Genomic DNA, 16,451 nt, shown 5'->3' on the forward strand with positions numbered 1-16,451 from the left:
GAACTGGTTGTCAGAGGGGAGGGGATTGGAGGAGGAATGGACAAAAGACACAAAGCGCATTAAGAGGTACAGACTTTCAGTTATAAAATAAGTCATGGGGATGAAAAGTACATCATAGGGAATGTAGTTAATATTCTAATTTTCTATGGTGACAGATGGTAACTAGGTGTATGGTGATCATTTCATAATATATACGAATGTCAAATCATTCTGTTGTAACCTGAAACTAATATTGTATGTCAACAGTACTTCAATTAAAAAAAATAAGTAAAAAAGGTGGTGATGTTCAAAGGTACAGAAACCTGAGCTCATTATCCAACCTCCTTGATTACTAATGGTGTGGCTCTAGGCAAGTCTTTGTTTCCTCCTCTGCAACTGTAAAATGAGATTAATAGTTCCTACTCTATGTCACATAATTATTTTAAAAATCAAGTAAAAGTAATGTACATAAAAATACTTTGTAAGGTGTAAAATCTGAAGTATTACCATTATTCTTATAGAGATCCTTTCATTCAAGGAACGTCAGTAGGGCTTTGATTCCTCAACTCAAAATTACCAAGAGGAAAGAACCAGAATTATTTTCTTTTTAGTTTCCTGAGACTGGTGTATCTTCCATTGTAATTTTGTTAATGCCTTTGCCAAGTCACTCTTTGATTTCCATTATTTCTTTATATCAGTGTTCCTATTCTTAAATTATTCCTGCAGCCTCTGCAGCAGGAAAGAAGCAAACTGAGTAGTACTTTGGTGTATTGGGTCTTGTCTTCTGTGCTAACAGGACCTGCTGTCGTCACTCTTTGAGACAGATCTGAGATTGGGGTGTTGTAGCTACTCCCAGAAAAGCCTGAATCTGTAATGCAATGCCACGTGTGTCTGCTTTACTATGCTTGTTGCACATCTTAATCTCTGTAAAATTGTGACAACTTGCTGTTCTTATTTGAGATTTCCATTTAACCTTCTTCAAGTTCGTTGGCCTTTTTAGGTCTTGATTTTCTCATCTATAAAATTGGGATAAAAATTATACTTACTTCACAGGATTGTAAAGATTAAAAGAATAATGTTGGGTACACAGTAAAGGCTCAATAAACGTTAACTATTATTATCATTACTAATTTGATAAAGCATTTATTATTCATACATGATGAGAGTACAGTTTTACTTGGAATTGAAAACATTGGGACCTTTGTAGAGTTTTCTTAGCAAATAAGTAGCAGAATTGAAATGCCTACTACAGGCATTTTGCCATCATGTCAGACCACTAGGCTGCAGTGTTTACCTTACCTAGAAATAAATATGCTAAGTATTTGTTATGTTTCAAGTTGGACTTTCCTTAAAGATAACTTAATGTCTTTAATAAACATACTTTATCTGCATTTTGCAAACAACAAACATTCTTACCTCTTACCTATTCCTTATATTGAAGAAAATATTTTAAATGTTGGTCACTTTTGAATCTGCTAACCTCACAACAGTAATTTTAAATATCAACTACAGGTGTAGCCTAAATTTAATAACCTGCCTATATACCATGTACTAGGATTTCATATAATTGAGTCTGCATGAGGAAATTATATATCAAGTATAGATAAACTGCATATGTATTTATGCAAATTTTTCTTGGAGCTTTTACTCCGCCTCTGGAAATTTAAATTTATATGAATTTCCTAAGCTTTTAAAGTATTTATTTCATTTATGAGACATGCTCAAGTTTGTATTTTATCAACATTATTTTTTTTCATGTTAATAGTATAGAGATTCTTTCACTGGAATTTATTTTTTAAAGGTTTACTTGCACATTTCCTTATTTCTCAAAATATTATTTTAAATGGGCAACTACACTCTAATTTTTTTATGGTAAAGTATGTCTACTAAATGAAGAGTTAGCGAATTTACTTATATGTTATCAGATTAAATCAGTTTTTCTGTTCTGACCAATGTTTTAAAATAATTTTCTTTATCCATTTGTCCATCGATGGACATTTGGGCTCTTTCCATACTTTGGCTATTGTTGATAGTGCTGATATAAACATGGGGGTGCATGTGTCCCTTTGAAACAGCACACCTGTATCCCATGGATAAATGCCTAGTAGTGCAATTGCTGGATCGTAGGGTAGTTCTATTTTTAGTTTTTTGAGGAACCTCCATACTCTTTTCCAGAGTGGCTGCACCAGCTTGCATTCCCACCAACAATACAAAAGAGATCCTCTCTCCACATCCTCGCCAACATCTATTGTTGCCTGAGTTGTTCATGTGAGCCATTCTGACAGGTGTAAGGTGGTATCTCCTTGTGGTTTTCATTTGTATTTCCCTGATGATGAGTGATGTTGAGCATTTTTTCATGTGTCGGTTGGCCATCTGGATGTTTTCCTTGGAGAAGTGTCTGTTCATGTCTTTTGCCCATTTCTTCACTGGATTATTTGTTTTTTGGGTGTTGAGTTTGGTAAGTTCTTTATAGATTCTCGATACTAACCCTTTATCTGAAATGTCATTTGCAAATAGCTTCTCCCATTCTGTCGGTTGCCTTTTAGTTTTGCTGATCGTTTCCTTCGCTTTTAATAAAAAGCAGAAGCTTTTTATTTTGATGAGGTCCCAGTAGTTCATTTTTGCTTTTGTTTCCCTTGCCTCCGGAGACGTATTGAGTAAGAAGTTGCTGCAGCCAAGATCAAAGAGGTTTTTGCCTGCTTTCTCCTCAAGGATTTTGATGGCTTCCTGTCTTACATTGAGGTCTTTCATCCACTTTGAGTTTATTTTTGTGTAGGTGTAAGAAAGTTGTCCAGGTTCATTCTTTTGCATGTTGCTGTCCAGTTTTCCCAGCACCACTGTCTTTATTCCATTGGCTATTCTTTCCTGCTTTGTAAAAGATTAGTTGGCCATACATTTGTGGGTCCATTTCTAGGTTCTCTATTCTGTTCCATTGATCTGAGTGTCTGTTCTTGTGCCATCCATTTAAATTTTTTGAGATGTTTTCCAATGTTTTCCACATTGGCTGAACCAGTTTACATTCCCACCAATACTCCACAAGGGTTCTTTTTTTTCCACATGCTCACCAACATGGATGGACTTAAAGGGTATTGCACTAAGGGAAATAAGTCAGAGAAAGACAAATACCATATGATTCCACTTCTATGTGGAATCTGAAGAACAAAACTAATGAACAAGGAAAAAGCCTAGACGTATAACTACAGAGAACAAACTGATGGTTGCCTGAGAGGAAGGGTAAAGGGGGGATGGGAAAAAACAGGTGAAGGTAAGTGGGAGATACAGGCTTCCAGCTATGGAATGAATAAGTCATGGGGATGGAAAGGTATAGCATAGGGAATATAGTCAATGCTATTTTAATGGAATTACATGGTGAGAGATGGTAACTATACTTATGGTGAGTGTAGCATAACATAAAAATTTATTGAATCAATATGTTACACACCTGAACATAATGTAACTGTGTGTGTCAAATACACTGAAATTTAAGAAAAAAAAGTTTCAAAAACGAAATGCTTTAAAATGTAAAGGAATACTTGTCTAAACAATAAATGTGTTTGTTCCAAAAAAAATTTTCTGTAATGATTCATAAGAAATAGTTGCAGGGGAACTTCTTGGGAAAATGACAAGAAGATCCTAAATTTACCTCATCCCATGGATACAACTAGATAACACCCACATCAATGTAAAAACCCAGAAAATGACTCAAAAACTGTCAGAATAGACTCTTCACAGCTAATTGTAGACAAGGGGCGGCAAAGAAGGTATAAAGGGCAGAGACATGGTGGGGAGCTAAAGAGACCCACAAGACTATCCTCAGGAGAGAGAGACCCTGCAGGCTCACAGAGGAAAGAGAAACAGACCGTCACACAAAACACTACGGTCATGGGAAACCCACATGGGGAAGACAAACCCCCACATTTTGGCTTTGAAAACCAGAGAAGCCTAATTTTATAAGTTCTTACAACCAGCAGGGCTTAACACTTAGAATGTTAAAATTTAGTGGGTTCTCTGGGAGAACTTGGAGGGTGGAGTCCCCACCCTTAAAGAGCATAATAAACAGCCAAACAGAGATACAGAATATAAGAAGCAGTTTGAAAAACACTTGGGGTATATCAGAAGGAGATTTATTTACTAATCCCAGTGTGTGTGCTGGGGGTGGCAGGGATCTCTAGGAGACTTCTCTAGGAAGCAAAAGGAGCTGGCAGGCACCACTTCCCTCCCCTGCCCGCCCCCCAGCCTAGATACATGACACCTGGGGGAACAGCTCAGTGCCAACACTCTCCACCTAACTTACTAATCCTCCTTTGCATTCTCCAGTGGACATGCCCCTCCAATATGCCTTTGGCTGGAGCCTATCCAAAGTGGTGCCACAAGCATGGCAGTGTACCAGCAGCTGTGACAGGGACCAGCACCACTTCAAAGTGGTCCAGCTGGTCTTGGAAAGAGAAGAAGATAACCACAAACACCAGTCCAAATGCAGCCCTAGCAGTGGGCTGGGGGAAACCAGTTGGTCAGACTGCAGGCCCCACCCACCAACAGAAGCTCCTCAGGGGACAACACAGGGAAAGTGCCCTGTGCTACTGCATCTCTGGCAAATACCTGTTCTGGCTCAGCTGAAGCCCAAGGTGGCCCCAGACTGGCCCACTAACAACACAGGGATTGCCCTGTCCACAGCAGGCAGAGTCATTGCAGACAACTGCACTGAAGCAAAAGTGGCTCAACTACAATAGTCAGGCACAACAACAACATTCATGAAGCACCAGGTTCTGGTGAACAGGGGACCCTGGAATCCAGGGCACTACAGTACCTCTTCTTCACAAGGCCACTATTTTCAAAAGCAGGAGACATACCTGACTTTCCTAACACAATGAAACAGAGTTCAAAAAAATGAGACAGAAGAATATGTCCCAAATGAAAGAACAGAACAAAAATCACAGCAAGAGAGCTAAACAAAGTGGAAATAAGTCATATGCCTCACAGAGAATTTAAAGTAATGGTCATAAAGATACTTGCTAGACTTGAGAAAAGAGTGGAGGACCTCAGTGAGACCTTTAACAAAGATCTACAAAACAAAAAAGAATCAATCAGAGATTAACTCAATAGCAAAGTAAAAATACACTAGATGGAATAAACAGAAGACTAGAAGAAGCAGAAGAATGGATTGGCAACTTGCAGGAAAGCAATTAAGCTGAAAGAAAAAATAATGAAAAATGAAAATAGACATAAGGAACTCAGTGACACCATCAAGTGTAATAACATTTGCATTATAGGGATCTCAGAAAGAGAAGAGAGAGAAAAGCAGGCAGAAAATCTATGTGAAGAAATAACAGCTGAAAACTTCCCAAACCTGGGAAAAGAAACAAATCTAGATCCAGGAGGCACAGAGAGCCCCCAACAAAATCAACCTAAGGAGGTCTGCACCAAGACACGTAATTAAAATGGCAAAAAGTACTGGTTGAGAATTTTAAAAGCAGCAAGAGAAAAGAAAACAGTTACAAGGGAAATCCCATAAGGCTGTCAGATTTTTCAGCAGGAATTTTGCAGGCTGCAAGAGAGTGGCTTGATATATTCAAAGTGCTGAAAGGAAAATATCTGGTGCCAAGAATATCTAGTGAAGCTCTCATTTAGAGTAGAATGAGAGGGGGTGCCTGGGTGGCTCAGTCAGTTAAGCACCGACTTCAGCTTGGGTCATGATCTCACAGTTTGTGGGTTCGAGTCCCACCTCGGGCTCTGTGCTGAGAGCTCAGAGCCTAGAGCCTACTTCAGATTCTGTCTCCCTCTCTCTCTGCCCCTCCTCCACTCACCGTCTCTTTCTGTCTCTCAAAAAATGAATAAAAACGTTAAAACGTATTTTTAGAATAGAAGGAGAGTTTCCCAGACAAACAAAAGTTAAAAGAATTTGTGACCATTAAAATAGCCCTATGAAATATATTAAACAGGACTCTTTGGGTGGAAAGGAAAGCCCATGAGCAGGAGTAAGAAAAGTAGGAAGCACAAAAGCAGTAAAATTAAGTTTATATGTAGAAATCAGGAGATTCACAAAATAAAAGGATGTGAAGTATGACATCATATACTTAAAACATGGGTGGGGAAGAGTAAAGGATGGGTTCAAACTAAATATAGACTTAATATAGACTACTATATGCATAAGATGTTACATATATATACCTAATGGTAACAACAAGTCAAACACTAGTAACAGATATGCAAAAAAAGAGAGAGACAGAGAGAGAAGGGAATCTAAGTATATCACTAAAGAAACCCAGTAAATCATGAGAGAATAAAGCAAGAGAATAAAGGAACAAAGAACTACTAAAACAACCATAAAACAAGTATCAAATGACAATAAATGCAACCTATGAATAATTACCTTGAATGTAAATGGACTAAATGCTACATTCAAAAAGACAGAGTGAGGGAATGGATTAAAAAAAGCAAGACCCATCTATATGCTACCTATAAGAGACTCATTTCAAACCTAAAGACACATGGAGATTGAAAGTGAACTGACAGAAAAGTATTTATCATGCAAATGGAAGTGAAAAGAAAGCGAGGGTAGCAATAAGCATATAATACAAAATAGACTTTAAAACAGATTATAACAACAGACCAAAAAAAGGACACTATATATTCATTAAAAAAAAATCCAAGAAGATATAAACAATGATAAATATTTATACATCAACATGGGAGCACCCAAATACATAAAGCAGCTAGTAACAAACATAAAGGAAGTAATTGAGAGTAATACAATAATAGTAGGGAACTTTAACACCTCACTTACATCAATGGATAGATCACCCAAACAGAAAATCAACAAGGAAACATTGGCTTTGGATGACACATTGGACCAGATGGATCTAACAGATATTCAGAACATTCTATCCTAAAACAGCAGAATTCACATTCTCTTCAAGTGCACATGAAACATTCTCCAGAATAGAGCACATATTAGGCCACACAACAAGTCTCAATAAATTAAAAGACTGAAGTCATAATACTATGTGTCTATTCTGACCACAACTCTATGAAACTAGAAGTCAGTTACAAGAAAAAATATGGAAGAAGACAACTACCTGGAGGTTAAGTAACATGCTATTAAACAATGAATGGGCCAACCAAGAAATCAAAAAGGAAATAAATACAGAGAGAATGGAAATAAATATAGACAGACAACGAAAATGAAAACATAATGGTCCAGAATCTTTGGGATGCAGCAAAAGTTGTTCTAAAAGGGAAGTTTAGAGCAATACAGGCCCACCTCAAGAAGCAAGAAAAATCTCAAACTAATCTTTCACCTAAAGAAACTAGAAAAAGAACAAACAAAACCCAAAACCAGTAGAAGGGAGGAAATAATAAAGATCAGAGCCCATATAAAGTACAGAAAAGCTAAAAAAAATAAAAAAAAAAAAAAAAATCAGTGAAACCAGGAGCTAGTTCTTTGAAAAGATCAACAAAATTGATAAACCTTTAGCCAGATCATGGGAGGAAAAAAAAGTGAGAGGACTCAAACACATAAAATCAGAAATGATAGAGGCAAAATAACAATCGACACCACAGAAATACAAAGGATTATAAGAGAATATTATGAAAAATCATATGCTATCAAATTGGACAACTTAGAAGAAATAGACAAATTCCTACACACCTAGAACCTCCCAGAACTGAATCAGGGAGAAACAGAAAAATTGAACAGACTGATTATCAGCAATGAAAATGAGTCAATAATCAAAGACTCCCAACAAACAAAAATCCAGGACCAGACGGCTACACAGGTGAATTCTACCAAACATTTAAGGAAGTTAATACCTTGTTCTCAAAATATTCCAAAAAATAGAAGAGTAAGGAAAGCTTTCAAATTCATTCTAGGAGGCCAGCATTACCACGATATCAAAATCAGATAAAGACCCTACAAAAAGGAACTATAAGCCAAAGCTCTGATGAACATAGATACAAAAATCCTCAACAAAATATTAGCAAACAGAATTCAAAAATACATTAAGAAAATTATTCACCGTGATCAAGTGGGATTTATTCCTGGGATGCAAGGATGATTCAATATCCACAAATTATCATCATTGTGATGCATCACATCAACAAGACCAAGGATAAAAACCATATGATCACTTCAGTAGATGCAAAAAAAAAAAAAAAAAGCATTTCACAAATCATAACATGCATTCATGATAAAAAGTCTCAACAAAGTAAGTCTACAGGGAACATACCTCAACATAATAAAGTCTGTATATGAAAAACCTACAGTTAACATCATTGAACTCAGTGAAAAACTGAGAGCTTTTCCTCTAAGAGTAGGAAAAAGAAAGGATGTCCACTGTCACCTCTTTTATTCAGCATGGTACTAGAAGTCCTAACCACAGCAATGAGACAAAAAGAAATAAAAGGCATCCATATTGCTAAGGAAGAAGTAAATCTGTCACTATTTGTAGATGACATGATCCTATATGTAGAAAACCCTAAAGACTCCGTTAAAAAACTGATCAATGAATTCCATAAGGTTGCAAGATACAAAGTCAGTATATTGAAATCCATTGCATTTCTGTACAGTAACAATGAAGTAGTAGAAAGAGATAGTAAGAAAACAATCCCGTTTAAAATTTCACCAAAAATAATAAAATATCTAGAAGTAAACTTAACCAAGGAGGTAAAAGAACTATACTATGAAAACTATAAAACATTGATGAAACAAAGACAACATAAACAAATGGAAAGATGTGCCATGCTTGTGAGTTAGAAGAATCAGTATTGTTAAAATGTCCATACTACCCAAAGCAATCTTCAGATTTTAATGTAATCCCAAACCAAATAGCAATATCATTTTTCACAGAACTAGAACAGCCCTAAAATGTGTATGGAACCAGAAAAAAAGACCCTGAAATAGCTAAAGCAATCTCGTGAAAGAATAAAATTGGAGGTATCACAATCCCAGATTTCAAGATGTACTACAAAGCTGTGGTAACCACAACAGTATGGTACTGGCATAAAAATAGACACACAGATCAATGAAACAATAGATAGCCCCAAAATAAACCTGCAATCATGTGGTCAATTAATCTTTGACAAAGGAGGTGAGAATATGTAATGAGAAAAAGATAGTCTCTTCAACAATGGTGTTGGGAAACTGGACAGCTACGTGCAAAAGAATGAAACTGGACTACTTTCTCACACCACACACAAAAATAAACTAGAAATGGATTAGGACTTAAATGTGACGCCTGAAACCATAAAAATTCTAGAAGAGAGCAAAGGGAATAACCTCTTTGACATTACCCATAGCAACATTTTTCTAATAATGTCTCCTAGGGCAAGGGAAACAAAAGCAAAAATAAACTATTGGGACCCACCAAAATAAAAAGCTTCTGCATAGCATAGGAAACAATCAACAAAACTAAAAGACAGTCTACTGAATGGGAGAAGACATTCACAAATGACATGTCTGAGAAAGGGTTAATATCCAAAACATATAAAGAACTTAATGCAACTCAGCACCAAAAAACCAAATAATGCAGTTAAAATATGGGCAGAAGACATGAACAGATAGTTCTCCAAAGAAGACATCCAGATGGTCAACAAACCCATGAAAAGATGCTCAACATCACTAATCATCAGAGAAATGCAAATCAAAACCATAATGAAATATCACCTCACACCTGTCAGGATGGCTAAAATAAAAAACACAAGAAACAACAAGTATTGATGAGGATGCAGAGAATAAGGAACCCTCATGCATTGTTGGGGGATTACAAACTGGAGCATCCCCTTTGGAAAACAGCATGGAGGGTCTCCAAAAAATTTTTAAAAAATAGAAGACCGTATGACTCAGTAATTCCGCTATAGGGTATTTACCCATGAAATATGAAAATGCTAATTCAAAAAGATATATGCAGCATTTATGTTTATTGCAGCATTATTTACAACAGCCAAACTATGGAAGCAAACTGTTTATTGATAGATAAATGGATAATTGAGGATGTGGTATATATATACACAATGGAATATTACTCAGCCATAAAGAAATGTCTTGCCATTTGCAACAGCATGGATGGACCTAGAAGTTATAATGCTAAATGAAATAAGTCAGAGAAAAACAAATACCATATGGCTTCACTCATATATGGAATTTAAAAAACGAAACAAATTGAAGAAAAAAAGAGACAAACCAAAAAACAGACTCTTAATTACAGAGAACAAACTGATGATTACCAGAGGGAAGGTGGGTGGAGGGATGGGTGAACTAGGTAAAGGGATTAAGAGTACACTTAGCAAGATGAGCAGAGAGTAATGTGTAGAATTGATGAATCACTATATTGTATACCTGAAACTAATAAAACACTATGTTATTTATACTGGAATTTAAAAAAATTTTCAGTTTTTTGGGATAAAGTTGGGTAAGGTGGGTAACAGGAGGCTTTTTCATTTTAACTTGTATCTGTATGTAATCTCATTACCGCATTGCTATTTTTTTTTTTTTTTTAACCTCAACAAGGGTTAACTAGCAGGGAGATTCTGGACCTTATTTTTTTCTATTAATACTATTATTTAGAATAGAATAGTTTGCAAATATAATATAAAAAATGAAAATGGCTAGTAATGACAGATGTATCAAGTTTCTTAGACAATGACAAAATCTAGTTTTGTTAAGTAAAAACTGATAAAGCCTTTACTCTTACACATATATTTTTCAAAATAAAATATTTTATAGTGTGTCTGTATGATGATGTTATTATTAACCTTTGGTTGTATCTTCCTTCCAGCAATTTTACCTGCTCAGGAATGGAAACCTCCTCTTCCTGCTTATGATTTTCTAAGTATGATGGATGCCGCAGCATCTCAACATCCCACAAGGAAAGAGCCTGAGTGTACAAAAGAAACTAACATGCAAAAGAATGATAAAAAACAACATGAAGAAAAATCAACAATCAGAAAAGAACCAGTTGAAACACTGAGAATAAAGCATTGGAATAGAAGTAATTGGTTTAAAGAAGGAGACAAATCATTTAGGCATGACAATAAAGAATTGTGATGCTCAAAAGAGTTATGAGCTGGTTTCATAGGGCTGTGGAGAGCTTTACAAAGTCTTTGTAGCTTATTTGGTAGACTGAAGAATTTATTATAAATTAATACTAAATCACTTCCAGTCTTTAGGCCATTGTTGTCCAATGGAAATATAATGTGAGCCATATATGTAACTTAGAATTTTATAGTAGCACCTTTAAAAAAAGTAAAAGCAGATGAAATTAATTTTAATATTTCACCAAGTATACCCAAACTAGCTCAGTTAACATAAAAATTACGATATTTTTACATTCTTTTTTTCTGTCAAGTCTTCAAAATCCAGTGCGTATTTCACCCTCACTATGCATCTCCCTTCTGATGTGGCTAGTGACTGACTACTGTATTGGAAGTTCAGCTCTAGACAAAAACTGGTATAATTAATTTAACTTGGGTCTAGCCATGATATATTTTGAATTAGAATAAAAATTTAACTCTAGGTTAATCATAGTTGACTTCAGAGTGTTATCATACAGCTGGAAGTTGTATTTGCTTTGTTGTAGACATGATGTTAAAACCAGTGTTTTTAAACCAAGGAGTTTTGCCCCGAGGGGACATTTTGCAATGTCAGGAGACATTTTTGCTTGTGACTAAGGGTATTACTAGCATCTAGGGGTGGGTAGAGGCCACGGATGCTGCTAGATACCCTATCATGCATTGGACAGCCCCTCACAACAAAGAATTATCCTGCCCAAATATCAGTAGCGCCAAGGTTGAGTAATCTTGTTTGAAACTAACCTGTGGTAGAATGTTCTTATTCTGCTTAGTTATATTTGAAAAAAATCTTGGATATTAAAGATAAATACATATTAGGTGGTCTTATCCCAATTATATCTGAACACAACCATATCTTTTATTATAAATTCTTATTTATATTTTTGAACAGTAATGAGATAACACTAAAAAGGACTCAGGATCAGATGTATACACACACACACACACACACAATTATGTACATTATAGTTATGTATGATAATCTATATAACGTATGTTTATAATATATAAAAATGTATATAAGAGAATCTTAAAACCTCTTAATTCTACAAGTTATATTGCTAAGTTGAAGAGAATTTAAACATTCTGCTATCCTCTTCACAAAAAGGCTCCCCGATCTAAGCCATGTGTGAAATGTACCTTTGTAAGCTTTGGAAAAATCAATTGGTCTCCCTCATCTATATAATGGAGAGGAGAAGCCATAGAGCCTCATCTATATAATGAGAGGGAAAGATTAGCCAAAAAATTAATTTTTCATTCCAAAAGCACTTACTTGTCAGGGTTATCTGTTTGTAGCAGTTTGTCTCATTTTTGCTTGGTGCATATTTTTGAGACATTTGTTGAGAACATCGTACTTTGCGCTCCACTATATTTCTCCCTTTTAATACATCCTTGGGGTATCTGGTTCTTGAAATTTTCTGCACATACAGTTTGCCTAGTACAATTGGGTTCATAAATACAATCTTAAAAAGCAAAAATAGCTATATTTCATTGTAACATAGATCATTTGCTACTGTTAGCACCCCCTTCTTGATATTTTTCCTGTAGCATGTAATGGATATTATATCAGTTCATTCTCATTTGTTTTGATTTCTAACATGGGAGATATGAGAATGAACTCTAATTATAGTTGTAGCAATAAAATAACACTAGCCTAACCATTAGAAAATGCTAATTAACTATAAGCACACAGAAACATAAAATCAATTATTGTACCATACCCAATTTGACAGTTGTTGAGATGTTCTTTTAATAATTTCAAATAAAGTATCTAGATTTCAGGCTACCTATGTTCAAAAGCTTCCTTTGACCTCCGTCATGCCCTCTGTTGGACCTGTATCAATGGATACTGTATTATCAATTGACCTGTATTACCCTGTATCAATTGGGTTTCTTTGGTTGCAGGTAACAGAAACTTAAGCAAAATGGGAATATTGGGTAATTCAGAGAGTTAGAGGAAAAATTAAGCCACATTTTAAGAAGATGGGAACCAAGGCTGTTCTAGGATCAATGTATGAGAAACTAACAGCTCAGTGATGAATCAGTTCCAACTGCTTTTCTATCTTTTGTTACTCAGGGCATCCTGGGAAACTTGGATAGGGGAAGAGTGGGCACTTTAGTTGGGAGCCCTAACCACACTTTCACAATGCAGAAGAGGTAAATCTCACAAAAGAAGTCTAGATTCTGGGGGCACGTGGGTGGCTCAGTCAGTTGGTGTTCAGCTCTTGATTTCAGCTCAGATCATGATCTCCCAACTCATGAGATGGAGCCCTACATCAGGCTTTGCATGACAGCATGGAGCCTGCTTGGGATTCTCTCTCTTCCTCTCTCCTGCCCCTCCCCTTGTGCTCTCTTCCTCAAAGTAAATAAGTAAACATAAAAAAAATAAAAGAAAAAAATCTAGATTCTGTTTACCAGAAAGTGAGAGTGAATGTAGTGAGTTTTCTCACAACACCACTTGCTGTTCTTCTATCTGTTCTTTGTATCCTTTTCAGGGTTTTCTGTCATATACTCCTGTTCATTTTTGAGAGCTTCAAAAGCCCTCTCTCTAACACCAAGTGGTTATAGTTTTCCTAAATGTCGCCCCCACACACACCCCGGTCTTCTAGAAGACTTGGTGGCCACTTCACATGTACATTCTGCAGAATGTCTCTCATGAATCAGATTCTTTCACCCTCTCTGGCCTCACCTATGCTGGAAGGTCAACATTCTTAGTCCATTGCTTCCAGCTCTGTGATGAAACATCCCATGGACAGTTTTTCAAAATTCTTAGAGTTCCTCATCTGAGGTTATGCTGCTTTAAAAAGCTAAACATGTACATTAGCAGAACAATAGACTTTACAAATCAGTAAGTATCTATCTTTGGCAATAGAACGTAATCAAATAGGTATACCTTGGGAGCTGTGTCTCCCCTTAGGATGTAGAAAGCTGCAAGAGAATGTTACCCCATCCTAACAACAAGAAATCATAATTAAAAATTTTTTAATGTTTACCTATTTTTGAGAGAGAAAGAGACACAACATGAGCAGGGGAGGGGCAGAGTGAGAGGGAGACACAGAATCTGAAGGAGGTTCCAGGCTCTGAGCTGTCAGCACAGAGCCTGATGCAGGGCTGGAACCCACAAACCACAAGATCATGTCCTGAGCTGAAGTCAGATGCTCTAACAACTGAACCACCCAGGTGCCCCATAAATCATAATTTTCCTTAACACCCATCAAATAAGGTAACCAAAGGAACTCAACAAGACCTTTCAAGGGGAGACAGGATACATGAATGGTTTCCCCTTTGGCAGAGAATAGAATACTAAAGCAGAAAGATATATATATTTTTGGAAGAGTCTAAGATTTTACTTTACCTTCAAATTATAAGTTAGTGTGCCACAGTTTCCTGAATCAGAGAAAAAGGACTTTATTACTCACTGTAATAGCATTTATCAGAGGGTCAGTATTTGTACTAGATCTCTGATCCCCAATCCCACAGTGCCAACAGAAGAGGGCCAGGTGAAACCTATATAGGCAGTGGGTTGCACTGCAAGGGAGGAACCCTGAGCTCAGAGAACCTAAATATTTTGTAATAGGTATTAAGCATGCTTGCCCTCGAGGGAGACATCTTTATGATAGTAGACAGTAATCAAACCTATCTGTATTTTCCCAGGCTGAAAAGGTGGTCCAAAATGAAGTCAGTGCTTCTATTCATAAATCACTTGGAAATAGGAGACCCTGGAAGAATTGTCTTCCAACAGGAATCACCTGAATTTTTAGAGTATTCTTTAAAGGCCAAATGTGGATTAAAATATACCCTTAGAATAAGTGGGAGCCCTGATATGACAGTAATTAACATTCATTTACTCAGGGTTTCCTTCCTATAAATCTCCACTGGGTACTAATGAGAACCCCTAGGGAAGGAGCTTGGTAGGAAGAGATCCCTCAGGGACAAAACATGCAGGTAATGGTTGATGGAATGGTATTGCATGACAGACGTGAAACACTACTCACTTCCTCAGACCTTTCTCTGGTATAAGAAAGCAATTAGACACTGGTGGAGACAGAGCAAACCTTCCTGCATCCAGGGCCCATTGCCTCTGGGGAAGGGGTAAGTACAAAACTTTTTGCCCTTGGAGAGAGGCAGAACATCTCTTAGGCCCAGGATCCTGCCCCAATACCAAGCAGAAATCTATTACTGGGAGGACATAAGAACACTTCTGTCCAAGAACTGTGAGTAGTGCCTCTGCCATGTTTAGCTGCCATGGGGGAGGAGCCAGAAATTCTGAGAAGGTACTACCACAGGTACCAAGTACACAGACCCTACCTAAGTCTGAGAATGGCCAAGGAGAACCAAGAACTTCTACCCCCACCCATCATCAGCTCAGTATGAAATAATAAACAATAGCAGTTTGTGACTTCGGGAAGCACAAGATTGTGGGATGACACAGGCAACCAGGGCTTGCTGAAAGCTGAGGGTAGAGCCAGGAAATAAACCTCTGGCACTTGGGTCCGACTCCAAGTACAAGATGACAGCAGCCCATCCCTAAAGGAACACACAGACCATAGTACGATAAAAGTAAAAATAACAAAATCAAAACCAGTTTCAACTGACTAGATTTGCTCAGACCTTCACACTAATGGCCAGGTGTAGACATTATTCATCTCTCTCTACTAATCTCCACAGATGTCTGACATTCAGTCAAAAATTCTAAGACTAAAAGAAATGTAAGAAAAAACCCATTGTGAAGAGATGAAGCATGATGGAACTAAACTCAGAGACTCCCCAATATTGGAACTGTGAGGCTGAGACCATAAAGTAACTGGGATTGAGGTGTTAAAGGATTTGATGGAAAAGATGGACAACCTGCCTGAACAATGGTAAATTTTAGCTGGGATGGAAATGCTAGAGATGACAAAACATGCTAACAGCAATGAAGAATGCCTTTGGTGGGTTCATCAATAGACTTGGCACAGCTGAGGAAAGAAGTGGAATTTGAAAATAGGTTAGTGGAAATTACCCAAAGTGAAACACAAAGAGAACAATAATAAGTGAATAAAACAAGACAGATGAATCAAAACCTGGGGGATAATATCAAACAATTTAACACACATGAAATTGGAATTCCAGGAGAAAAAGAGACAAAGCAGAAGTATTTGAAGAGATAGTGGCTGAGAAATTTCAAAAATTAGTGAAAGACAATAAATCACAGATCTAAGATGCTCACAAATCTCCAAGTAGGATAATTTACAAATAAAACACCTAGACACATAATAGTCAAATTACTAAAAAACAAAGATAAAATCTTGAAGCTAGGCAAAGAAACAGATTCCCATCCTTGTTCCCTCTCTTGTTCTCTCTCACTCTCTCCTTTTTACAACTCTAAAAAAAAAATAGGGGCCATACAAAATCAGGCCATAGGTTGG

General features: G+C 36.8%; 1 protein-coding gene across 4 annotated transcripts in view; it reads left to right on the forward strand.

Moving 5' to 3' along the window:
* The window catches only part of TXNDC16 (thioredoxin domain containing 16), a 144,649-nt gene extending 131,820 nt beyond the window's left edge, over positions 1-12,829 (forward strand). For 3 of the 4 annotated variants that reach the window (XM_086709752.1, XM_086709753.1, XM_086709754.1), the window contains one exon: positions 10,752-12,829. In XM_086709752.1, the coding sequence (XP_086565878.1) occupies positions 10,752-11,020 (269 nt within the window). In that variant the 3' untranslated portion in view covers positions 11,021-12,829. The remainder of the gene's footprint in view (positions 1-10,751) is intronic. The other variant, XM_086709755.1, reaches the window with a different exon arrangement.
* Positions 12,830-16,451: the final 3,622 nt, after the last annotated feature.

This window comes from Puma concolor, chromosome B3 (assembly GCF_028749965.1).
Source record: "Puma concolor isolate L17-30 chromosome B3, mPumCon1.1.hap2, whole genome shotgun sequence".
Classification (NCBI taxonomy): Eukaryota; Metazoa; Chordata; class Mammalia; order Carnivora; family Felidae; genus Puma; species Puma concolor.